Source organism: Chlorocebus sabaeus, chromosome 5, assembly GCF_047675955.1.
Source record: "Chlorocebus sabaeus isolate Y175 chromosome 5, mChlSab1.0.hap1, whole genome shotgun sequence".
NCBI lineage: Eukaryota > Metazoa > Chordata > Mammalia > Primates > Cercopithecidae > Chlorocebus > Chlorocebus sabaeus.
In genome coordinates, this window is record NC_132908.1 from 85,817,694 (window position 1) to 85,842,977 (window position 25,284).

The 25,284-nt window shown below is 62.7% G+C and overlaps 2 protein-coding genes across 2 annotated transcripts; one reads left to right on the forward strand and one right to left on the reverse strand.

The window, feature by feature from the left end:
• The first annotated feature begins 293 nt into the window (after positions 1 to 293).
• CDH15 (cadherin 15) lies at positions 294 to 21,001 on the forward strand. The gene is made up of 14 exons (XM_007994378.3): positions 294 to 386; positions 7,892 to 8,050; positions 8,675 to 8,830; positions 11,683 to 11,827; positions 13,190 to 13,350; positions 14,152 to 14,280; positions 14,758 to 14,943; positions 16,446 to 16,699; positions 17,522 to 17,664; positions 17,852 to 18,091; positions 18,383 to 18,622; positions 19,084 to 19,220; positions 19,369 to 19,527; positions 20,467 to 21,001. Exons 1-14 carry the CDS (start codon positions 345 to 347, stop codon positions 20,665 to 20,667), a joined length of 2,352 nt encoding a protein of 783 aa, XP_007992569.3. The 5' UTR covers positions 294 to 344; the 3' UTR covers positions 20,668 to 21,001.
• A 488-nt stretch (positions 21,002 to 21,489) lies between these two features.
• Positions 21,490 to 24,656, reverse strand: SLC22A31 (solute carrier family 22 member 31). Its single transcript, XM_073015728.1, is given in 7 exon segments — positions 21,490 to 21,889; positions 22,713 to 22,824; positions 23,537 to 23,751; positions 23,858 to 23,966; positions 24,068 to 24,304; positions 24,307 to 24,335; positions 24,400 to 24,656. Coding segments are annotated over 7 exon segments (1,236 nt in total). The 5' UTR covers positions 24,627 to 24,656; the 3' UTR covers positions 21,490 to 21,582.
• Between the last annotated feature and the right edge of the window lie 628 nt (positions 24,657 to 25,284).

The following is a 25,284-nucleotide window of genomic DNA, read 5'->3' on the forward strand; positions in this document are numbered from 1 at the left end:
CGCACCTGCGCTGTCACTCAGCCCTCGGCCCCGGCCCCGCCCTTTCAGCCCCACTCGCACACGCGCTGTCATTCAGCCTTCGGCCCCGCCCTGGCCCGCCAGAGGCTCCGCCCCACCCGCCTGCCCACATGCTGTCACTCAGCCTTAGCCTTGCCCAGGCCGGCCCTCGGCCCGTCAGAGGCCTCCTTCGTGCTGTCACTCAGCCCTCGCCCCGCCCCTCCCCGCCCCGCTCACACGTGCTGCCTCTGGCCCTGGCCCGCCCCGCGCACTTGCGCTGTCACTCAGCCCGGACTCGCTCCTTCGGGTCGCGGGTGCACTCCGGCCCCGCTCCCGCCTCGGCCCCGATGGACGCCGCTCTCCTCCTCGTCCTCGGGCTGCTGGCCCAGGTAAGGCATCCGCACCTGCGGGGGTCCCCGCTGCCTCCCCAGGCCCTGCAGGACAGTGTCTTCAACTGCAGCCGCACAGGTCTCCCCCAGAACCACTGGCCCTGGCCGCCTTTGGGGACCTGTGAGCTGAGTGGCCCCGGGTGGGTCTCTGGGCTGGGGGCGCACTCCCGGGGTTGTGGGGAGTGAGTGCAAACAAACCCTCCACCTAGTGGAATCACCCCCAGGACTCAGAGTCCTGCTGGGGTCAGGCAGGGACCACCCAGCAGGCCGTGCCCTGTCTTTGGAGGGACCCCTGCCGGGGTCGGGGGATTGCCAGTCTTGAGTGGAGCAGAGAGAGGGGGGAGCGACAGGAGCGCCCCTGTCTGGGGGCCCTGGCGGCCAGGTTTCCATAGGGACTCCCTGCGGCGGGCACATGATCCCTGGCTAGTCTTGGGTGGTGTCCAAACCCCCCACCCCACGTTCCCGTCTAGCAGGGGTGGCTGCAGGCCCTGCCCCCAGGAACTCACACTCGGGGCTATTTCTCAATTGGAAGGGCCCAGCCTGAGCCAGGTCCCAATACACAGGACCTTGCCAAGTGGTGTGTGGCAGCCCTGGGTTCCTGGGCTTCACCTGGGCCCCTGCAGCAGCTGCCTGGGGTGATCAGGCCTGGGGGCCCGGCCCCCAGAGGTTGCTGGACTCTGCCTCTAAAAATCTTCTCTGGACTGCTGGCACTGTGGTCTCTCCAAAATGGGAGAAAGCCAGCGTGGAAGGAAGCCCAGGCCTCGGCCCCCCGCACCCGCCATGGGTACTGCCTAGCTGGAGCCACGTCTCCTCATCCCCTAGGGGGACCTGGACATGGAGGATGTGGCCTCAGTGGCTTCAGCCCCCAGGGACTGGGCTGGGGCACAGCTGGCTGTGGTTGGGACGTCACTGGGTACAAGAGGGCAGCCTCTTGCCAGTTTAAGAGAATGCACATAAAGGGCTTAGCGGCCCTCACAACATTCATTGCTCTTGTGGTCCTAGGGTGGTGAGGGAGTGCTGGACACAGTGAGTAAGGGAAGCCACTCCCTTCCCAGCCCCCACTGAAGGGGCTTCCTGAGTCCCCTCATTCCCACAGGCCTCCTGGCTCCAGCTGGCTCCAATTTCAGCCCCTGGCAGCTGACCAGGCGTCTGGCCAGCCAGACCCTCCAGCAGCTGTCCCTGAGGGGCACCACAGCTCCTGCCACCCCCCCACTCCCCCAACTGGAGACAGTGGTGGGGAGAGAGAGTGGTTCAGCATGCGTGCTCACCCCCAGGCTCACCACCCCTCAGCCCTCTGCCGGGGAGCACAGCCTGGGGGGCTCCAAGCCTCCAGGGCCCTTCCCACCTGCCCTGGGGACAGCGTTTCTTCCCTGGCACCCCAACCGGGGGCATGGTGGTGGGGAGGCTGGCGCCTGTGAAAACATTCCTTGAGACCTCTTCCTTTGGATTTGGGAGTGTTTGCCTTTCAACAGGCCCCCGGGGGCTCTGTGGCAGGTGGGGAGGCAGGCAGGACCTCTCCCTCCCCAGAAGCCTCCCCTCTCACTATCCCTTCTTTTCTCCCCCAGGGCTGGGGGATGATAGCCCCCTCCGCCGACAGCTGGAGGCTGGAGGAGTTGGTGGAGGTGGGGGCCAGCTGGCAAGGAGTCTATAGCCAAGGCTCAGATTCACTCCATTATGAGGCAAAATATGTCCGTGTCAGGACCCTGCCTGCGCCTCCCCCACCGGCTCAGCTTTCAGGACTGTGTGCTCTCCTGGGCAGCCTAGGGGTCCCAGGCCGCCTCCTGGTGAGCCCCCAGGCAGGCAGCATGGTCCCATCAGGGCCTTCTCCAAGTGAGGGGTTGCTCCCCTGCTCGGGCCACCTCTGATTTTTGAGCTCACTCAGCCCCACCTGGAGGGAGGTAGGGGGCAGACTGTCTTCAGAACTGGCCCGTCAAACCTGCTGCACCCACACCATCCCTAGTTACTGGTTCTACACCTGGGACCCCACCCCAGCTGGGAGGCAGCTGAGGTCTGGGGCAGCACTGCGGACTCACAGAGAACCCCAGCCTGCTGGGAAGGGCCCCACTTCTGCATCTGGGTTTTGGGAGCTCCTTGGTCTCTGGGAGAGAGTCAGCAGCACCCTGCGGGCCCGGCGAAGGCTGTTAGCTCAGGTGACTGTGACCAAGGCCAAGAAGGGGAGTGGCTCCCAGGCCACTGTTCTTCCCACAGTGGCAGGACAGCCCCAGACACTGTGCTTTGGAAGGGACAGCTGCCTCCACGCCTCTTCTTCCACATCCTTCTCTGAAGCCTGCAGCAGCTAGAGAGGGTGGGGCCCAGAGAAGATGCTTCAGCTGCTCTGGGCCAGGCCGACAGCTGGGGCCATTCCTGGCGTGCCTGGCCATCCAGGAACGGGGTGGCCCCAGATTCCAGCCTGGGGGAGGGGTTGAAGCCTGAGAAACTTGAGGGGCCTTCACACTCCCTTCCCAGGGAAACCCACCCACGTGCCCACCAAGGGTGTTCCTAGAATCTCACAGCATCCTTCCTTGGAAAATCGGGTGAGCAGAAGTGTGAGGTCGGCCCCAGAACTTCTCCCCATTCCCACCTCACAGTGGTGTCTGTAAACCCCATTCCCACCTCACAGTGGTGTCTGTAAACCCCATTCCCACCCGGCAGTGGTGTCTGTAAACCCCATTCCCACCTCACAGTGGTGTTTGTAAACCCCATTCCCACCTCACAGTGGTGTTTGTAAACCCCATTCCCACCCGGCGGTGGTGTTTGTACACTGTAGCGAGCACTCAGTGCATGCGGGGGCCTTTCTCACACAGCAGCCCCTTGGGGTTGAGTGTCAGGCGAGGAGCAGACCCCAAGAGAGGTGTGAAGTCCCAGGCGCTCGGCTCCAGTGCGGTGGCCCCAGACGTGTCAAGGGCTTCAAGATGTTTCCCTCCAGGTTCTTGGCTAAGGGCCCAGTCGAGGATGAGCTTGGGGGTGTCACTGGGGAACCACTGTGGGGAAGCAGGTCACTAATGTCCATTGGTCTTGCTTGGCTTGGATGGGAGACAGAGAAGTGGACGGGTGTCCACAAATTCCACCTCCCAGGGTGCTCGCGTCCCCTAGCCCAGGTGCAGGGCTGTGGGCTGGCCGTGTTGATGTGGCTTTGTCCTGGGCACCGGATGTCCCGATCTCCCCAAGACAGCTCCCAGGCCCTCCCTCCCCTGGCCACGTCTTCTGGGACAGGGGTGGGGTGGGAAGACAAAGAGCCAGCTTTGAGAACCGGAGAGCCGGAAGTGGGCCGCGGCCTGCCGGCCCACCCACACCCACACCGGCTGTGATCTGGGCAAGTGGGCCCTGCCAAGGCACTGCGGCCACTGTGACCTGGTGAACTCAGGCTGTGGACAGGCCTGGGCCCACGACTCCCAGACTCTGCTTTGACCGCACCCAGCCCAGTGTGACTGGAGGGTCTCCAGTGGAGGCAGCTGGAGGGTGGGGGAACAGGGCCGGCCCAGGTTTGGTGGCAGCTGGGCAGGGAGCAGATGGAAATTTCTGCCCTGGTGGGGGTGGCCCCTCCCCCTCAGTCATGTGGGGTTCTTATAGCCTGGGGTCTCCCTGCCTCATGCCCAGGCCTAGCCCAAGGCAGGCGTGGCTCTGTGGCTGGGTTTCCTTCAGAGCATGTGGTTCAGAGCCTGGCTTGGGTCTCAGACCCCATGTGGCTCCTGGCTCTGTGTGGCTTCGGGCAAATGCCTCAGGCTCTGCCCAGAGCTGGGAGATGATAGGACCACCACAGGCTCCCAGGGGTTGGGAGGACCAAGGGAGATGGGGAGAGGCAAGGCCCAGCGCAAAGCTGCACAGCCAGGGCCGGAAACAGACCCTGTGCCCACCAAGGCTGATGAAGGCCTCATGCTGGGCAGGCAGGTTTCCACTTGGCAGGACCTGCCCTGCCCTGGAAGTGGCTTGTGCTCTGTGGGCGCTGGCAGGCTCTGAGGCCAGGGCCGCCATCTGTCAGCTGGCAGAGAGCTTCCCCGGCAGGGTCCCCAGCCTGGGAGCCTGAGGAGCCCCCACCCCGTCCTCTCCCTGCTTCCTGCCAAAGTGTTTGCTACTCTCTGGACTCCCAGAAGGCCATGGAGGAGGGGGCCCAGGTCCTGCTGGCCGAGGGCCAAGAACCCTGTGGAAGTTGGCCTTGGTTTGGATGCTGCTGCCACTGCCTGTGGGGACCTCTGTGTACTGGGCCAGCCTTGGGGACAGGACACAGTCAGAGTGAGAGGCCCCAATGCCTCATCTCAGGGTGGGCAGATGGGCAGCCCGGGCCTTGCTCGTCCACACAGGGTCAGTTGCCAGTGGTGGAGGACAGAGGCCAAGCCTAATGGAGGTTCAGCCTAACAGGCTTCCTGGCCATGTCGACATCTCCTTCCCGGCCCCTGCCCACTCAGACGTACCAGCCCCTAGCCACTGCCTCCTCTCGAGACCACCTGCCCCCACGTCCCAGCCCCTGCCTAGACTGAAGTCTCGGCAAAGCCAGCAGGAGCAGGCGGCACTGGAGGGTGAGGCATTGGCGCGGGGCTGAGGAGAGCGGGCAGCCTCAGAGCCAGCAGTGGCGTGGTGGCCAGAGTAGCCGTGGAGGTCTGTGGTTCTGCGGGGGAGGGGTGGCCTGGCTTGCCCAGCTCTGACACCCCCAGTTCTCAGTGCTCCATTTCCAGGGGGGAGCTGGGTGAGGCCTCCCATGCAGGGTCCCACTTACCAGGGCTGACTCAGCGCTCCCTCCACTTGCACAATGTGGGGAGCTGTTCTAGGTGTTGGCGTGGCGTGACCAGCACACCCCTGTGGTAGGCACAGGACCTGGTGCCAGCTGGGGAGTCCCATGAGCCTCCCTAGACCCCAGCCCACCTGCTGTCCAGAGGAAGGAACTCAGGAGCAGGCCGTGAAGACGGTGGTGTTGAGATGGGGAAGGAGCTCAGGAGCAGACCGTGAAGACGGTGGTGTTGAGATGGGTGCCCTGTCTGAAAGGGGAGTTGAGGAGTTTGTGTGTGGTGGGTGGTATTTGGGACCTGCTCTGCCCCCAGACTCCCTATCGCCTGCCCAGGACCCCCTGCACCTCCCAGCCATCCCCCTCCCCCCATGAGGGCTTGTCCTGGATAGGGGTGCCCCAGAGAGCACGGCATGGGGCAGGGGGTCTCTGTCCCCCTCCCCAGCTGGGTGGTGCAGGAGGCTGCCCTGTCTCTGCGTTAGGGCCTGTGCCTTGGGGAGCTGCTGTCACCCCCACCACAACCCTGGCCACAGGGTCCTGGAAGCTTCCCACCCTGCCCACCCCAACTCAGAACCTTCCTCTGTAGCCTCCATCACTGGGATGATGCAGATGCCACGCCCTCGTTACACGCGGTGAGCGGGGGGCTCAGGTCTGTCACCCACACAGCCCTGCAGTGGGGGGCTGGGACGGTCGGGGGACCCTCGCCAAGGCTGACTGAGGCTGTGAGCACTGGGCGTGTGGGGCTGGGTGCTGGCCACACATGGGCCTTAGCCGCAGCGAGACGAAAGGGGACGCAGCTCCTCACTTTTGCACATTTCAAGGGCTCAGCAGCCCCCTGTGGCCTGTGGGTCTTGGATGATGCAGATCTAGAACATTCTGGCAGCTAGGAGAGCACTGTTGGGTGGGAGGGGGCCTCTGGGGAGGAGGGTCACCCAAGAGAAGGGCCAGGAGCCTGGAGACCCCCAGGACTGGGGGGTGCACAGACAGCTCCTAGCCAGGCCCAGGGCACAGGGGATGGGGAGGGGGCAGCCCTGTTTCCTCCTCCCTCACGTCCCTCTCCCCTGCCTGTCCCCCAGCCCCGGCCCCTCCTGCCCTCACCGAGTCCAGGCGGACTCTGTGCCCCCACGAGCTGCACCAGGCATCAGCCTGACCCAGGAGCTTGGGTCAGGTCCATGTCTGTGCCGAGCCAAGTGGGGTCAGCCCAGAGCCACGTCCTGTCAGTTGTGGCAGCTTCTGCCAGGCTGTGCTTTAGGGTCGGGGTCTTTCAGGAAGAAGCCACGCAGCCCATCCAGAAACACTGACTCCCCAGGCTCAGGGGGTCCCAAGCACAGGTGTCCTGGGGGTCCCAGCACAGGCAGGACCCACCGTCTCTAAGCTTCCCTTTGACCAAGGTGGGGCCAGGCACCCTGGGAGGCCAGGGCTCAGGCCCAAGGCCCAGGCTAGGAGCTGGGTATGGTGACCGCATTTTTAAAACAGGAAAATTCAGGATGTGCTTTTGGGGTCACTACGAGTGCCCCTCGCCACCCAGCTCTTTGACTTGGGTCCCTTCTTAGGCCTCAGTTTCCCCATCTGAGGGGTGGGTGTGGGGCCATCTGTGGTCACAAAAGTTGCTGACTGTCAGGACCTCGGGAGAATTTGGGGGCAGCTGCCTCCACTTTGGGGTCTTGACTGGCCCAAGGGTCGTCCCCGCCCTGGAGTAGGGTGGGGTGCACGGCGTCTCCCTCTGCAGCCCCACGCTCTGCCCAGGTCTCATCCCCGAGCACTGGGGCTTCCTGTGTACATTACAAACAGTGCACCCCAGCCCCTGATGTGGGAGAGGAGGAGATGGGCACACCAGGGTCCCAGCAGCTGAAGTATTGGGGTGAAGAGGTGAAGACTGCACCGAGGTACCCCATTCTGGGAGAAAGCAGCAAGGCTGGGGGTGGGGCTGCCCCAGCCATGTCCCTCCTAGCTGTGCAGCCACAATAAGCCCCACCAAGGCAGACCTGGCCCCGGCCCAGCTGGTCTCAGGAACCCGCACCACCAGCGTTGACTGCCCAGCCCTGACCTGGTGGGTCCTGACAGACCAGCGCGGTCCAGATGGGGGCCACTGTACAAACTGGGGATACATTTCTAGCTGCTCTGGATGGACTGGAGCTGAACTCTCACATCCTGGGGTTCCATTCCTACAAAGTGCCTGCAGAGGTGGAGGGGGACGGGCACTTTCCCGCAGGCACCTCCCCTGCCACTCCCCGGGACCCTCCACAGCCAGCCCACCGTGCCCACGGGCACCGCCACTGGTTTCTTAGGGTCATTTGGAGTCAGGACCCCCACGCTCTCCCTAGCCCTGGCTGGCCCAGGGGCTTGCTGTGTGCACGGCTACCCTGACTTCTGGGGTGAGGCTGTGCTCCCTCTGGGTGAATCTCAGGTGTCCCTCTCAGCCAGACGCCCGGGAACCCTAGCGCTACCTCCCAGCGGCCACATGCACTCAACAGGGGCTGCAGACAGCCTGGCTGCTGCGTGGGCCCCGTGGGAAACTCGGGGGCAGCTGGATCAGGGCTTTGAGGGCCAGTACTTGGGGTGTGGCCAAGGCCCCAGCTCAGCCTGATGGGGGTGGGGCCCACGTGCCTTTGCCGTCGTGTGATGCAGCCCTGTGTTTGGAAGCCGCAGTGCGCCAATGTGCACCAACCCACCAGCCAAGGGAAACGCTGCGCCCTGTGGCCTCCTCACCAGCCACAGCTCCCAGCTGCACACTGCCTCCCAGGGCTCCGGCAGACAGTGCTGTGGGACGCATCTGTCTTTGTTGCAGAGCCTCTGCCTGTCTTTGGGGGTTCCTGGACAGAGGAGGCCCACCACCCTGTACCCCTGGCGCCGGGCGCCTGCCCCGAGCCGCGTGCGGAGGGCCTGGGTCATCCCACCGATCAGTGTATCCGAGAACCACAAGCGTCTCCCCTACCCCCTGGTTCAGGTGAGCGGGTGGAGGGGGCGGGAGGGGAGGAAGGGGTGGGCTGGTCCCCAGTGGGCCTCCCTCATTCCCTAAAGGTCTCCTGGGAGCCAGCGGGGCCCCATTTCAGGGCAGAGCTGGGGCAGGATTCACCCACCTTGCCAGGGCTCTGGGCTTCCAACCTGGGTCTACAGCAGGGCTCAAACCCTCCCCTTTGCCCCAGGCCTCAGGGGAGTCCAGAGCTGCTCCCACCCCACATGCACCTCTGGTGGACACATTCCCCGTTAGGCTACACGCTCGGGCGTGATTTTTGTCTGCGTGTTCGCCGACGCTGAGCAGATGGAGGTGAAGGTGAACTGCCTTGCGGGGTGTCAGCTTCACACACCCAAAATCGCCCCAGAGACCAGGGCCCTGAGGACACCAGGGGCTGAGCCTGAAATGAGGCTGCAGGACGGGGCACCCTTGGGGCCACAGGCTGAGCTGTCCCCAGCCCAGCACAGCTCCTTACTGGGTACCAGGCTCTGTCCTCCAGTCCTAGGAGCCTTCGACCTGCCCTGCTGTCAGCCAGGGAGGGGCCTAAAGGGCTGCAGAGAGGGCAGAGGCCCCCGCCTGCAGCAGCTCTCCCCAGTCCCATTTCCTGCCCCACAGATCAAGTCAGACAAGCAGCAGCTGGGCAGCGTCATCTACAGCATCCAGGGACCCGGCGTGGACGAGGAGCCCCGGGGCGTCTTCTCTATCGACAAGTTCACAGGGAAGGTGTTCCTCAATGCCATGCTGGACCGTGAGAAGACCGACCGCTTCAGGGTGCGGAGCTGTGCGGTCCAGCCTGTGCCCGTCAAGCAGGCCTAGTGGGAATCCAGTGCTCCTCCTCCCCATCAGGCTTCTCCTCCAGCTCGGTGGGCTTCAGGCCAGACTGCTGCTCCTGCAAGATCCAGGCACCCTTAAGTGAGGGGCCAGGTACAGGGGTCTGGGACCAAGGCCCCGCAGCCTGAGGAGGCAGCTGTTTAGGGTGATGTTCCCGTTTAACTGGAGGGCAGACAGAGGTCCCGTGGAGGAGCGGCGTGGTTCTGCCCGGGAGGAGCGTGCTGCAGCCGCTGTAGCATCGTGGCTCCACCACAGCCAGCTCCGCACTGGTCCTGGGAGCTCAGGAACGTCGTGAAGAATCTCTAAATAGTGTTTTTTGGGGTTTTTTTGTGAGTTGGAGCTTCACTCTGTTGCCCAGGCTGGAGTGCAGTGGCACAGTCTCGACGGACTGCAATCTCTACCTCCCGGGTTTAAGCGATTGTCCTGCCTCAGCCTCTTGAGTATCTGGGATTACAGGCGCCCACCACCATGCCCAGTTAATTTTTGTATTTTTAGTAGAGACGGGGTTTCACCACGTTGGCCTCCCAGAGTGCTGGGATTACAGGCAGGAGTCACCGTGCCTGGCCTCCCAGAGTGCTGGGATCACAGGCGGGAGCCACCACGCCTGGCCCCAAAATAATGTTGATCCCAGTGGCCGCCACTGTTCTCGGGTGTGGAATTAGTCAGGGAAGAAACCACCGATGCCCCTGGGATTCCGAGGTCTGAGAGAAGGGGCAGTGAGTGCTGGGCGCGAGGGTTCGCACCTGGAATCCCAGCACTTCGGGAGGCCGAGGCAGGAGGATTGCTTGAAACCAATAGTTCGAGATCAGGCTGGGCATCAAAGTGAGGCCTTATCTGTACAAAAATTTTAAAAAACGGTAAAATAGCCAGCAGTGTTGCTGCATGCCTGTGGTCCCAGCTACTTGGAAGGCTGCGGTGCCAGGATCCCCCCGGAGATCGACGCTGTGCAAGTTGTGATTGCGCCGCTGTGCTCAGCCTAGGTGACAGAGGAAGACCCTCTCTCAAAAAAAAAAGAAGAAGAAGAGGCTGGGCGCGGTGGCTCACGCCTGTAATCCCAGCACTTTGGGAGGCTGAGGCGGGCAGATCACGAGAACAGGAGATCAAGACCCTTCTGGCTAACACGGTGAAACCTCATGTCTACTAAAAATACAAAAAATTAGCCAGGTGTGGTGGTGGGCGCCTGTGGTCCCAGCTACTCTGGAGGCTGAGGCAGGAGAGTCACTTGAACCCGGGAGGCAGAGGTTGAAGTGAGCTGAGATCTCACCACTGAACTCCAGCCTGGTGGCAGAGACAGACTCAGTCTCCAAAAAAAAAAAAAAAAAAAAAAAGAAGAAGAAGAAGAAGAAGAAGAAAAGACAGGGCAGTGGGAGCAAGAGGAGGGAGCCATGGAGCCCAGAACCCTGTCTATACTCCCTGCAGGCACCTGCCCAGCCCCAGCCTGCCGTCTCCCAACCTGCCTTCCCCCAACCTGCCCTCCCCCAACCTGCCCTCCCCCAGCCTGTCCACACCCAGCCTGCCCTCCCCCAGCCTGCCGTCCCCCAACCTGCCCACCCCCAGCCTGCCCTCCCCCAGCCTCCCCTCCCCCAGCCTGCCCACCCCCAGCCTGCCCTCCCCCAGCCTCCCCTCCCCCAGCCTGCCCTCCCCCAGCCTGCCCACCCCAGCCTCCCCTCCCCCAGCCTGCCCTCCCCCAGCCTGCCCACCCCCAGCCTGCCCTCCCCCAGCCTGCCCTCCCCCAGCCTCCCCTCCCCCAGCCTGCCCACCCCCAGCCTGCCCTCCCCCAGCCTCCCCTCCCCCAGCCTGCCCTCCCCCAGCCTGCCCTCTCCAAAATGTCATTTTGGGCTGGGCGCAGTGTCTCATGCCTGTAATCCTGGTACTTTGGGAGGCCGAGGCGGGTGGATCACCTGAGGTCAGGAGTTCAAGACCAGCCTGGCCAACATGGCAAAACTCTGTCTTTACTGAAAATACAAAAAATTAGTCAGGTGTGGCACGCACCTGTAATCCCAACTACTTGGGAGGCTGAGGCAGGAGAATCACTTGAACCCAGGAAGTAGAGGTTGCAGTGAGCCGAGATCACACCACTGCACTCCAGCCTGGGCAACAGAGTGAGACGCCATCTCAAAAAGAAAAAAAAAGGCCAGGCATGGTGGTGGCTCATGCCTGTAATCCCAGCACTTTGGGAGACCGAGGTGTATCACCTGAGGTCAGGAGTTCAAGACCAGCCTGGCTAACATGATGAAACCTTGTTTCTACTAAAAATACAAAAAATTAGCTGGGCATGGTGGCGTGCACCTGTAATCCCAGCTACTCGGGAGGCTGAGGCAGGAGAATCGCTTGAACCCGGGGGCGGAGGTTGCAGTGAGCTGAGATCACACCATTGTACTCCAGCCTGGGCAATAAGAGCGAAACTCCATCTAAAAATAAAACAAAAACAAAAACAACAACAACAACAAAAACTTCAGGAGGAACCAAGACCATAGAGAGAAAGGGAGAGAGATTAGGAACCCTCTGAGAGCCTTACTTTAGTCACACATGAAGCAGCTGTGAGCTTCCTGGCAGCCAAGGCAAGCAGGGAAAATGGCACCTGCTCTGTCTGCTAAGGGAAGGTGGCTCCCGTTCAGGGACAGTCTCAGCCACTGTGACAGATACCCCACCCTGTGCTGTTTCTCTCCTGTTTAAGCTGGTGTTTCTAGCTGGAGAAAAAGTCTGAACATGCTGTCTCTTTTGCATGGCCCTAACGGGAGCCACAGAAATTTGGGGGCCACAGAGCCAGCCCTTGCTCTGTGTTTGAACAGCTAAGAGCGTTTGCCCTGGACCTGGGAGGATCCACCCTGGAGGACCCCACGGACCTGGAGATTGTAGTTGTGGATCAGAACGACAACCGGCCAGCTTTCCTGCAGGAGGCGTTCACTGGCCGCGTGCTGGAGGGCGCAGCCCCAGGTGAGACAGGACGGCGGCCCCGGGCCGGGAGGGGCTGCAGGGAAGGGCTCTGCGAAGCCAGAAATCCAGGATGTCCCTCAAGCAAGAATTCCAGAGGCCCCTCGGAGAGCCTAAAAATAAGTAAACAGGTCTCCGAGGAAGGTCCGTTTCCACAGGTCAACTCAAGCCACTTCCCATTTCAATACAAATTTCAGACCCAAAAATCTGCGCCTGGGAGTGGAGGGTTTTCAGGGGTCCTGTTCTCCCCAAAAGCAAATGACTTCTCCCTCCTGCTGAGGGGGCATCTGGAGCCAAGCACACCCCATCCTCACCCTGTACTCACGCAGGGTCCGAAGCACCCACAGGCATCCCTTGGTTGTGACTCACCCCCAAACCCGGGTTGGCCTGCAAGCCCCAGTCACGGGCTCGTTCCCACCTCCCTGGGGGCCCGTGGTAAAGACCTGGCGGAAGGGCACAGGCCCCCTCGTGTCTGGGGCTACCAGGGACCGTGGCCAGGCCTGGCCCAGGCTCAGGCTTGGAGGCTCATATCCTGCCTCACTTTCCTTCCTGTGTCTGTGGCACGGCCTCCGCGCCTCGTTCTGTCCCGGGTGACAGCACGTCCTGGTTCCAGCTGTCCCGGGGGGAAGGTCACAGCCGGCCAGGAGCTGCTCCCCAGGGTGGCCCGAAGCCTGTGCTTCCCACCCTACCTCGGTGGCTCAGTCCCCTTGAGCTGCCGGAGGAGTCAGGTCTAAATCTCAGGAGAGGGAAATGGGGGGGAGGTGAAGCATAGCCCTACCACATGTGGCTTCCTCTAGCAGCACCTTCCCGAGTGCTGCTTCCCACAGCAGGTGGGGCTGGGGCTCTGGCCTACAGAGACGCGGTGTGCGTCCTCTGCTCAACTGCCATGTGTCCTCTGTTTTATCCTGCCCGTGCATCCTCTGTTCAGCCTGCCCATGAGTCCTCTGTCACCCTGGATGCCAGCAGCTCCTGGAGGCCCCCCGCTAGCTAGCCCAGTCTGACCCAGCGCCCTCAGCCCCTGCACCGGGCAGGCACAGGAGCCAGCACCTGACCCAGGAGCATGCTATGTTCCTGTGCTGCGACCCCATAAACAGCACAAGCCGGGCAAAAGGCTTCCACCACATCGGTGGCCTGAACATGGTGTGGTGGGCTTCAGGGGCAGCGGGAAGCATCTGGACTTGGGGGTTGCCGCGTGTAGGCCGCCTTGGTGACGAGAACAGCAGCATAGACTGACTGCCCCATCTGGGGTCAAGCCATGCTGGAACCAGGGAGCCTGTGCACACAAGGTGCCCCCGCGCCCCTCACGATGCCCCCAGCCCATTGGCCCTGTGGACGCTGACCCTCATGCCTCCCTGTGCTTCCCAGGCACTTATGTGACCAGGGCAGAGGCCACAGATGCCGACGACCCCGAGACGGACAACGCGGCACTGCGGTTCTCCATCCTGCAGCAGGGCGGCCCCGAGCTCTTCAGCATCGACGAGCTCACAGGCGAGATCCGCACCGTGCAAGTGGGGCTGGACCGTGAGGTGAGGTGTCACCCCGGCAGCTCCACCCCGCACAGCCAGAGCAGCCCATCTCCTGTGGGTCCCTCTGCCCCCAGCCTGCCCACCCCAGACACTCCTGTCCCTACCGTCGCTGCAGAGCTGGCAGTCGCCCTGGCTCCTGAGGAGATGGCGTGGGGTGAACCCACTGATGCACAGACAGGAACCGCACTGGCCCGGGCGGGAGGGATCTGGTCCAAGGAGAGCGTGAGGGGCCCGGCACAGAGCAGGGCTCCCCAAGCAGCCCCTTCCCTCTCAGCCTCATGGCAACGGCTCCCCGCTAGTAAGTAACTAGCTCCTTCTGTCAGGGCCCCCGCTGCCCCTTGCTTTCGGACTTCTGTGCTCCCCAAAGATCCCCCTTGAGTCAGCCCCGCTGGGAAGCCCTCCTGGTTACACTGTGTTACGTGGTCTTTGTCCATTTCTGTCCCTGCCACTAACCACGGCTCCCCAGGGCAGGGTCCCAAGCTCACTGGTATGCTAGGCAGTGAGCACACAGTAGATGCTCTGTAAACGCTTACCCAGCGCACAGTAGGTGCTCTGTAAATGCTTATCCAGCGCACAGTAGGTGCTCTGTAAATGCTTATCCAGCACATAGGCTGGGGCAGCACCACAGGCGCATGCACTTAGGATCGGGGCAGGATTCTCACGGCCATTTGGGATCTTCAACACCCACTGGGCGCTCCCGTAGGAACTGAGCTGGCCAGGTGGCCTGGCTCCCGCCCCTGACCAGTCCCCATGTGGCCCACCTGGGCCCTCATCTTCTGACCCTGTGCCCCACATCCCCAGGTGGTCGCGGTGTACAATCTGACCCTGCAGGTGGCAGACATGTCTGGAGACGGCCTGACAGCCACTGCCTCAGCCATCATCACCCTTGATGACATCAATGACAATGCCCCCGAGTTCACCAGGGACGAGGTGCTGCTGCTGTCCCTCCCTCAAAAGTAGCCCCTGCTTAGAGCTGCCTTCACTTGGCCTCCTGCAGAAGGCAGGGGGCTTCATGATGGGCCCGGGGGTGGTGCGTGGCAGCATGTGAATGGAGTCAGAGCTGGGAGAGAGGCCCTTGGGGAGAAGCAGCCCGTAGGGCCCTCTGGGACCATCTAGCATCGGGGAGCAAGTCTCCCTCCAGCCCTTGCTGTATGGGAAGGGAGCATGAAGCTGAGCCCACAGAGGAGGACCATGGGGGCCCCTGGGGGGCAGTGACTCACACGACAGACAGACCTGAGGACACCCAGTGGGTGGGGAGCAGCTTCCACAGGAGCAAGGGAGGGCGTTTCTGCTGGGAGGCAGGACGGAGGGTGGGAGGGGTGGGTGAGCTGAGGGCCCTGAGGGCCCCACCCATGCTTTCCCCCCAGCCCTGATGGTAACTGGGGCTGGGATCCCCCCCACCACCAGTTCTTCCTGGAGGCCACAGAGGCCATCAGTGGAGTGGATGTGGGACGCCTGGAGGTGGAGGACAGGGACCTGCCAGGCTCCCCCAACTGGGTGGCCAGGTTTACCATCCTGGAAGGCGACCCTGATGGGCAGTTCACCATCCGCACGGACCCCAAGACCAATGAGGGTGTTCTGTCCATTGTGAAGGTGAGCGGCCCCCAGCTGGCACACACAGATGCTCCCACTGGGGTCCGAGCCCCTTCCCGGCAGGGTCACATTCCCTGGGCAGCTGGGACCTTGTGTTTGTCCTTGGGTGAGAGAGAGTGGGGGAGGGCAGCCGGGCGCAGTGGCTCAGGCCTGTAATCCCAGCACTTTGGGAGGCCGAGGTGGGTGGATCACAAGGTCAGGAGATCAAGACCATCCTGGCTAACACGGTGAAACCCCGTCTGTACTAAAAATACAAAAATTAGCCGGGCGTGGTGGCAGGCACCTGTAGTCCCAGCTACTCAGGAGGCTGAGGCAGGAGAATGGTGTGAACTCAGGAGGTGGAGCTTGCAGAGAGCTGAGATCGTACCACTGCACTCCAGCCTGGGTGACAGAGCGGGACTCTGTCTCAAAAAAAAAAAAAAAAAAAAAAAAAAGAGTGCGGGAGGGCATGGGGCCCCCCAGCCTGAGGACTGGGTCCCACACCATGCTACCCATGGGGCTTGAGGGTCAGAGGCAGGGGACACCCTACACCGGTCTGTTCTGTCCGGCCTTCCTCCCTTTCCTATGAAATCCATGTACAAAAACACAGCTGCACACCTGTGTCAGTCTTGGTTCTACCAGAGAAACAGAGGCCATAGGAGACACATGTACAGATATGTACGCACGTGTAGATGTGGATGTATTTAGATACTGACACAGCAAGAGATGGACTGCAAGAAACGGGCTCATGAGATGCTGAGGTCTGGCTGGGCAGGTCTAAGGTGCAGACCACAGGCTGGAGCTGACGCAGCAGTTTCCAGGCAGAGAAAATGCAGTTTTGCTCTCAAAGCCTTCACCTGAGTGGATAAAGCCAAACCACGTCACCCAGGATGATCTCCTTTATTTATTTATTTTTATTATTATTTTTTTTTTGACTGAGTCTCGCTCTGTTGCCAGGCTGGAGTGCAGTGGCGAGATCTCGGCTCACTGCAAGCTCCGCCTCCCGGGTTCACGCCATTCTCCTGCCTCGGCCTCCCAAGTAGCTGGGACTACAGGCACCCGCCACCTCGCCCGGCTAATTTTTTGTATTTTTAGTAGAGACGGGGTTTCTCCGTGTTAGCCAGGATGGTCTTGATCTCCTGACCTCGTGATCCGCCCGCCTCGGCCTCCCAAAGTGCTGGGATTACAGGCGTGAGCCACCGCGCCCGGCCTAATCTCCTTTACTTAAAATCAAGTGACTGCTGGGGCTGGTGACATCCCCCCCATGACCCTCGCTGAAACCCCTGCAGAGCGTGTGCTTGGACCTTGGGCTTCTCTCCAACCACCACCACACACAACCAGCATTTTAATAATATTATTTGTGCCTTCTCGTCCTGCATAATTTGTTTTTTGAAGGTTAAAAAGGGGCGGAAGGAAAGTACAGGCGCTCTGGACAGACCCAAGGAGTGGCTCCCCCATGGCACCCACCCTCGGGTGCCCACACTTGCATTGGGTGAGTGACGGGCTGTGCTTCCTTCCCTCAGGCCTTGGACTATGAGAGCTGTGAACACTACGAGCTCAAAGTGTCGGTGCAGAATGAGGCCCCGCTGCAGGCAGCTGCCCCCAGGGCTGAGCGGGGCCAGGCGAAGGTCCGTGTGCACGTGCAGGACACCAACGAGCCCCCCGTGTTCCAGGAGAACCCACTTCGGACCAGCCTAGCAGAGGGGGCACCCCCAGGCACTCTGGTGGCCATCTTCTCTGCCTGGGACCCTGACACAGAGCAGCTGCAGAGGCTCAGGTGGGGCTCCCGAGGCACTGGGGGAGGCAGAGGAGGCTAACGGCCCCATTCCTGCTTCGGGTGCCCCTGACCCCTGGGCTCTGAGGGTCAGAGGGCGTAGCGGCCATTTGCTGGTGTGGGTTCCTGAAGGTCTGGAGGGTCTCGAGTCCCAAGCATCCTGTGTGTGCATGTCGGGGTGAACTCACCCCCTAGGGCAGGCCCGGCTCCAGCCTGTCCCTGCCAGCCATGTCCATCCCCAGAGGACCTTGCTCCCAAGAGACTGGCTGTTCACATCTCATTTCACCCCAAGCCTGGCCCGGTGAATCCCTGTCTGTGTCCGTGGTGCCCAGGAAGGGCGAGCACCGACTGGGGCTTAACTAGGTTGCCACACACTTGTCTCAGGGCCCTGGACAGCTTGCCTGCCCTCCCTGAGCCTCAGTTTCCTCACCTCACAGGAGGTGCCAGTGACTGCAGCTCCCATTATACTCACATGGGTTTTGTGTATGTGTGTGTGCATACGTGTGTGCACATGTGTGGTACATACGTGTGGTGTATAGGTGTGGGGGGAGGGTTGTGCAAGGTGTGAGGGAGTGTCTGTGGGTATATATGTGCATGTGTGTGCGCTGTACATATGCATGTATGTGTATGTGGTATATACGTGTGTGCATGCATGTGCATGTAAGGGGGTGTGTGTACACATGTAGCGTGTGCATGTGTGCCTGCATGTGGTAGGTGTGTGTGCGCCTGTGTGTGTGTGCAGTGCATGTCATGCACCCATACCTGACCACACCTGTGGGGCCCTGGGATAAACTCAGATCCCACTCTTCCCCTCCCCTGTATCAGCTACTCCAAGGACTACGACCCGGAAGACTGGTTGCAAGTGGACGCAGCCAGTGGCCGGATCCAGACTCAGCGGGTGCTCAGCCCGGCGTCCCCCTTCCTCAAGGGCGGCTGGTACAGAGCCATTGTCCTGGCCCAGGATGACGGTGAGCGGCGCGGCTGGCTTGGGGCTCCCTGACCCGGCCTTGTCCCGGCTGAGCACCCCTGCCAGTGTCCAAGGGCTCTGCCCATTGCCGCCCCGGGGTTCAGAGCTGCGCACCCCTCTGAGTCGACTGGTGGGGCGGGCTGGGGTGTTGGGGCGGGGTCACCGAGCCACGGCCCTCTCGCCTGCAGCCCCCCAGCCCCGCACCGCCACCGGCACCCTGTCCATTGAGATCCTGGAGGTGAACGACCACGCACCCGTACTGGTCCTGCCGCCGCCGGGCAGCCTGTGCAGCGAACCGCACCAGGGCCCCGGCCTCCTCCTGGGCGCCACGGATGAGGACCTGCCCCCTCACGGGGCCCCCTTCCACTTCCAGCTGAACCCCAGGCTCCCAGAGCTCGGTCGGAACTGGAGCCTCAGCCAGGTCAACGGTGCGCTCCCCCCACCGTCGCGCTCCGCGGATCCCACACTCCGGCCTGGGACCAGGGGCAAGAGGCCGAGGGGCGTGCAACCCCGTGGTCCTGCAACAGGGTCCCCCCCCACCCGCTGCATCCTCGTGCGGGGCAGGGTTACTTATCGCACCCAGAGGACAGATGAGGGTGGGGGGAACCCAGGCCCAGGATCTCAGGATTCCCCACCCTGTCTCGGCGCGAGGAGGACAGGCGAGGTAGGGGCGGCCTCGGGGGGGGGGGGCCCTCGCTCACCACGGGCGCCCTCCGCAGTGAGCCATGCGCGCCTGCGGCCACGAAACCAGGTCCCCGAAGGCCTGCACCGCCTCAGCCTGCTGCTCTGGGACTCGGGGCAGCCGCCCCAGCAGCGCGAGCAGCCGCTGAACGTGACCGTGTGCCGCTGCGGCCAGGACGGCATCTGCCTGCCGGGGGCCGCCGCGCTGCTGGCGGGTGGCACAGGCCTCAGCCTGGGCGCACTGGTCATCGTGCTGGCCAGCGCCCTCCTGCTGCTGGGTGAGTGAGCGCCCACCTCCACCTGGACCCTCAGACCCTCGGACCCTCCTCCCCAGGCCGCCCGCTGCTAACCAGCCACGCCCCTGCCTCCCCAGTTCGGTCTCCTTCTCCCTAACCCCGCCCCGCTCACTACAAGACACGCCCCTCCTCCGCGGCCCCGCCTCCCCGACACCACTCTCATTACCAGCCACGCCCCTTCCACTCAACCCCGCCCAGTCTTTGCCAGCCACGCCCCATCCCCCAAGCCAGCCCCTCCTTACCAGCCACGCCCCCTCCTCCCCAACCCGGCTCCTCCATGCCAGACACGCCCTTTCCCAAGCCCCGCTCCCTCAACCCCTTCCCTGGTTACCAGCCATGCCCCCTTTTGCCCCACCCCGCCCCCTCCTCCCACCTCCCTCGCAGCCCGGCCCCTGAAGTCGCGTCCTGTTCCTGGCCCCAGCCTGCGTCCCCTCATTCCCCAGTGCTAGTCCTGCTCGTGGCACTCCGGGCACGGTTCCGGCAGCAGTCGCGGGGCAAGGGGCTGCTGCACGGCCCCCAGGACGACCTTCGAGACAATGTCCTCAACTACGATGAGCAGGGAGGCGGGGAGGAGGACCAGGTGAGGGGGCAGGCGTGGGTGGGGAGGGGTCCCCAAGGAACCCAGGTCGTGGGCCTTCATACAACAAGCTGGCCAGGAGCCTCTACCTGAGACCTCCACCAGGGCCACCCGAGGGATGCCTGGCTCTGTTCCACGTCCTCGCCCACAGGACGCCTACGACATCAGTCAGCTGCGTCACCCGACAGCGCTGAGCCTGCCTCTGGGGCCGCCACCACTTCGCAGAGATGCCCCACAGAGCCGCCTGCACCCCCAGCCACCCCGAGCGCTGCCCACCAGCCCCCTGGACATCGCTGACTTCATCAGTGATGTAGGTGCTCCTGGGGACACCCCCGTCACACTGGCACGCACAGGTGCACACACACATGCACATTTACACACCTGCACATGCATGCACTTATGTACCACCCAAGGGCACCGAAGAGCAAGATGATGTGCGGGCGGGAGTGTGGAAGCCCCACTGCCACTGTCCGAACTGGGCCCTCAGCTTCCACCCACCATGCAGGTCTTTGCATGGATGGAGTGGTGGTGGCCACAGACCCATCACTACCCTGTGTCCACCGTGGAGCGGGTGGGGGAGCCCCAGGAGCACCCCCTGGGCTTTGGTGGCTCTCAGCGGAATCAAGGCCTCCTAGGAGCCCCTCTGGACACAGTGTTAATGATTCCCTGCCGTCCACAGGGTGAACATGAACATAGGAAATCTGGGGTGGGGGGTGCACAGGGAACCCTCCTCTCTGCCTGTCTGCACCTGTAGCACCTGACTCAGAGAAAGCCCTCAGCAATGGTGTACACCCCCAGTTAGGAGCGTGCGTGTCCCCATGAGCTGAGAGGACAGACGTGCAGACAGAGCCTCCAAAAGGCAGGCGGGCCGTCCTGTGGATGGAGGTGTCCAGAAGGTTCAGGTTCTGCCTTGAGTGGACAGGGGCCGCCGGGATGAGGAGACTAGGGTGATGGGGAGCAACCCCTTCCCACCTTGCTGGGGCAGGGCAGAGCCCTGGGGGACGGGCTGGCCGCTGGCCTAATCCTGAGGAAGGGGCAGTCCACGGCCCCCTCTTCACGATCCTGCTGCTGTGCCCTCAGGACGCTTTGCCCTCAGGTCTGCTGTGCCCCTCAGACCTCACCCCGGACATAGGCAGCTTCCCCTTCCTGAGCCTCTGCCTTGAGCTGATTTTGCCCTGGGCTGTGGCCATGGCGGTGGGGCACCCGCTGGCCCCTCTGTGCATCCTGAGCTCTCCGGGCCTCTTTGCAGGGTTTGGAGGCTGCAGATAGTGACCCCAGTGTGCCGCCTTACGACACAGCCCTCATCTATGACTACGAGGGTGATGGCTCGGTGGCGGGGACCCTGAGCTCCATCTTGTCCAGCCAGGGCGATGAGGACCAAGACTACGACTACCTCAGGGACTGGGGGCCCCGCTTCGCCCGGCTGGCAGACATGTACGGGCACCCATGAGGGTCAGAGCGAGGGGCCGGATGGGACCACCGGGCCAGGGAGGGTCTTTCTCCCAGGGCACCTCTACCCAGACACAGAGGCCGGACAGCCTGACCCTGGGGCGCAACTGGACACGCCACTCCCCGGCCGCGTGGCAGCGATGGCCCCTGCAGAGGCAGCCTGAGGTCACCGGGCCTGACCCCCACGGGCCGGGGGCAGCCTCCTTCCTGCAGGCGAGGGCCCAAGTCTGGGGGCAGAACCTGAGTGTGGATGGGGCTTCCTGCCGGGGTGGGAAGAGTTTCTCTCCTTCGGCCCCATGGGGGTCACCCCCCTAGTCCCACCTTTGCCTCCTACCAGTGGATCTCATCTTTGTACGAAAGACAGAAACCTCCTGGGTAAATCTGAATGAAAACCATGCTAGTCTCTCTCATGTGGGGCGGGCGCCCCGTGCCACACTGACCATGAAGGGGATGGGGCCAGTGAGGCCTGGCCTGGCAGGGACCTGAGAGCCGGGCCCCCATCCCACCCTGCTTGGCTGGGGCAGGGGGCGACCGGGGGCTGCCACTACCTGGACAGGGGCTATGGAGCAGCTGCTGACACCCTGGCTCCTCACTAGTGAGCCCAGAGGTGGGGAGCAGGCACAGGTGAGGCCCCTCCAGGCCCCAGGTGTGGCCTGAGGGAAGAACCAGGGAACCAGTTCCATGGAAGCCTTTATCTTCCACACCTGCTGGGTGTGGCCAGGGAGGAGACCCAGGGCCTCCCAGTGCCTGGGGCCTGGCTGAGGACACCTTCATGCTGTCCCCACAGCTCCACCTGCACTGAGACATGGGCTTCTGAGGCGAATGTGTCTCCCCTGGACCAGATGTCTGGGGTACTCAGTCATGCTCCAGGCCTTGACCTCGGTCCCATTCTGGCTCCCAGGGCCACCAGGCAGGACTAGGGCTGCTCGGGGGTGTGGCCGGCCCAGCAGGAGTCGGAGGGCAACAGCAGGGGCAGGTGGTCCTGGCGGGGGCAGCCCCGCAGGAGTGGGGAGCGACGCAGGCGGTCGGCGTCCTGCAGGGACTGCGGCAGTCCCCGGCTTCGGCTCTCAGGCAGCAGCAGGACACACAGCAGGGCGAGGACAGCAAGGGAGGCGAAGACGACGTGTTGCAGAAAGAAGCCACGTCGGCCGTGCAGGGCATCCAGGGGGTCAGCTGCCTGGCCCAGGAACCCGGCCCCCAGCACCAGGCCCAGCCCGGCCCCCCTGTGGGAGAGAGTGCGTTGGGGGCAGCTGGTGGGGCAACAGATCTGGGGACATGCACGTGACTCCAGAGTGAGCGGCAGGAAGGCCCAGCCTCCACAGAGCCTAAGGTTTGCTGGCTGAGGATAATTTGAAAAATTGTTTTGGGGAAACCTCTTTCCCGTCCTGGAGCACTTTTTCCTCTGTTCATTATAAGACTGGAAAGTGACCGGGCGTGGTGACTCACGCCTGTAATCCCAGCACTTTGGGAGGCTGAGGTGGGTGGATCACGAGATCAGGAGATCGAGACCATCCTGGCTATCATGGTGAAACCCTGTCTCTACTAAAGATACAAAAATTAGCTGCGCATGGTGGCGCGTGCTGTAATCCCAGCTACTCAGGAGGCTGAGGCAGGAGAATCGCTTGGACCAGAGTTGGAGGTTGCAGCGAGCTGAGATCGTACAACTGCACTCCAGCCTGGCGACAGAGCGAGACTCCATCTCAAAAAAAAAAAAAAGATTGGAAAGTGATGGTTTCCCCTGGAATTCTGCCATTGCTGGAGGCTTCCTCATCTTACGCCCAGCCTGCACACCCCGCTTCAGGCCTGCATGGCCTTCCCTCCCCTGCCCAGTTCCTGAGTCATCTGCCCAGAGCCTTCTGCGGGCAGTGGCCCCCGCCATCCAGGAGCAGGGGGCTCCAGCACTTCACCCCAAGTCCTTACTGGATGGAGGAATCACAGGCAGGAACCTGAGTGGGGTGTGGGGACAGGGCCTCCTGTCCACCTGGGCCCTCCTCCCCAGGGGGAGCCCTGGACCCTGCTGTGTGGCCGGGCAGCCCTGAAGCTCACCTGATCACCGTGGGAAAGACCTCAGCTGCAAAGAGGCTGCTGAGTGCAGACACAGCCCTGGAAGCCAGGAGCCCCAGGACAGAGAGGGACAGCATGGTCCAGCCTGGCAGATCTGAGGACAAAGGATAGGGGTTCCCAGCCTCTCCCCCAAGCCTTCCACCCTGGCCACTCAGGGCCCCTCCCCAGAAAACCACACTGCTTGTCTGGCGACCCACTTCCCAGGCCTCCTTCTCCAGCCCCTCTGAGAAACCTGGCAGGGGAACCTGTCCTCTGCAGCCTGATTCCAGCCTGGCTTGGATTCTAAGGATATTAGAATCCTGACCCCGAGTCACAGCCACACCGACCACCTCCACCCCAGCCTGCGCTCAGCTACTGCTGTGCCGTCCACTGTCTTCGCAATTTCGAGAACCGTCCTAAAATCTTGAATACTTTGGAAACAAGGCTGGCATTTCATTTTGCACCTAGCTCCACACACCATGTGGCCGGCCCTGAGTATATGGGCCCTCCCACGCCAGCCCATGGCCAGTTTCAGCCACCTGGAACTCTGGGAAGAGCTTTTACCCAGCCTGGTCTCCCGACCTCTTTTGCCTGTGCTGCATTCTGTGGCTGGGGCAGGTGTTTTAGGCTCAGACAGGCTCCTTACTTTAGGCCAGTCACAAAAGATCCTTTTGGACCTTCCAAAAGGATCAGAGGAAAACAAACAGCAGCTGGCCTTGGGCCGCCGCCCCAGCCTGCTCCCCCGTCAGCACTATGGCCCCCTGGTGGGGCAGACCCTCAGCCCAAACACAATGGCCCCTGTATGGCCTGCGAGGCCCCAAGCTCACACTGGGCCCCGGAGAGGAGCAGCAGGGATGCCAGGCCTGTGGCCATGGTGCCCAGCAGCAGGACGGGGCGGCGTCCACAGCGATCTGCGGTCAGGAGCAGGAAGACCAAGGCTGCTGCCTCCAGGCCGGCCTCCAGGAAGTAGGGCAGGTAGAAGGTCGGTACCTGAGGTGCCAGGCTGCGGCGGAAGCTGGCTCTGATACCTTCACCAACCAGCCTGGGAGAGAGGGCAAAGCTATGGGCCCAGCCAGAGCTGGGGACTCTGGGGACCACACACCCACCCCCGGGCGAATGTGCAGGACCCCAGCCCTTCCTCAACTCACGAGCTGAAGCCCAAGATAAGTCCATTTCTCCAGGTGACTTGGGTGCGCAGGAGCCCCAGCGGGGATTGGTACTGGGGCTGGGGGCTCCCTGCAGACAGCATAGCCAGCTCTGTAGTCACAGAGACGTGAGGGGAGGCGGGTGAGGAGCAGTGCCTCTCCAAAGCCCTCCTCCAGTACCCGAATCTCCCTCCTCCCTGTCAGGCGCCTGACCTGTAACCAGGGAGTTCTCCTCCAAGGAACTGTCCTCGGGGTCCACGCCGCTGGCTTCTGCAAAGTGCCATAGGATCTTCCTGGCTCGAGCTACCTGACCTGTGGCCAGCAGCCAGTAGGGAGACTCGGGGAACAGGGCCGGGAACCTGCAGGGTTGGTGAGGATGCCCACGGCTCCCTCCACCTCCTCCTGGAAGGAGAGGCAGAGGCCAGGGCCCCCACCCTACCCCTAGGCTTGGGGCAGGACATCACTGTGGTTCTCTGTGACCCTGTGACCCAGCCACTTACCTGGTGTGGGAGGGAAACTACACACTCAGCTCCCACCACACTTACCCCCAAAAGAGCAGCAAGAGTCCACTCATCAGGGCGCCCAGCCCCTGCAGAAGACGCCAGTCCTGCACAAGCGCAGCCAGGCCGGGCAGCAGCAGGGTGCCTGCCACCGAGAAAAGGCCAGCCCCCATGGAGAAGGCCAGGCGGTGCGGAGGGTCACACAACTCCAGGCCTGGGCAGACACAGACAGGCCGAGGTGGAGGCCTCGGGGAGGAATGGAACAGTTCCATCGGGAACTGTGGTGACCTATCGGTGACCTGCCCAGGAGCGGGATGCCCAAAGGGGACTCACTGCTCACGGTCCCTGCAGCTCGGGGCGCTCTGCAAGGGAGCCTTAGAGGCCTGCAGGCCACCCGCTGCCCCTCCCCCAGTAACAGCAGCCCCCATGGTACTCACGAGCCAGGTACAGGGCGAGGAGGGCCCCTGCCAATGTCCCCCCGTGGAGTAGGCGCAGGACCAGCAGGGTAGTGAAGCTGGCAGCCAGGGCCTCACTGGCCCCCAGGCCTGTGGCCAGCACCAGGGAGGCCACAAAAACTGTCCGGCGGCCAAACCTGGTGGGCAGTGGGGGACATGCTTGGACAGTGTCAGGATAACCCAGGGTCCAACCTTCATCATGGCAGCACCAGGTCTAGCTGAACCCTGAGAGCGGGTGGAGGGGAGGGCTGCTGGGCAGCAGGAAAAGAGAAGGGGCCTCACCGGTCACAGCCTGCTCCCAGGACGACACAGCCCAGCAGCCAGCCCAGGAGGTGGCTCACCTGCTCCAGCGGGACCTTCCAGCCGTCTCCACACACAAGGTTCCACTGTGGGGAACAGCAGCCACATGGAGGCCAGCTCAGGACCCTCCCCTGTCTCCTCACCGGGAACAGGTGCAAGGAGTCCCAGAATGGCT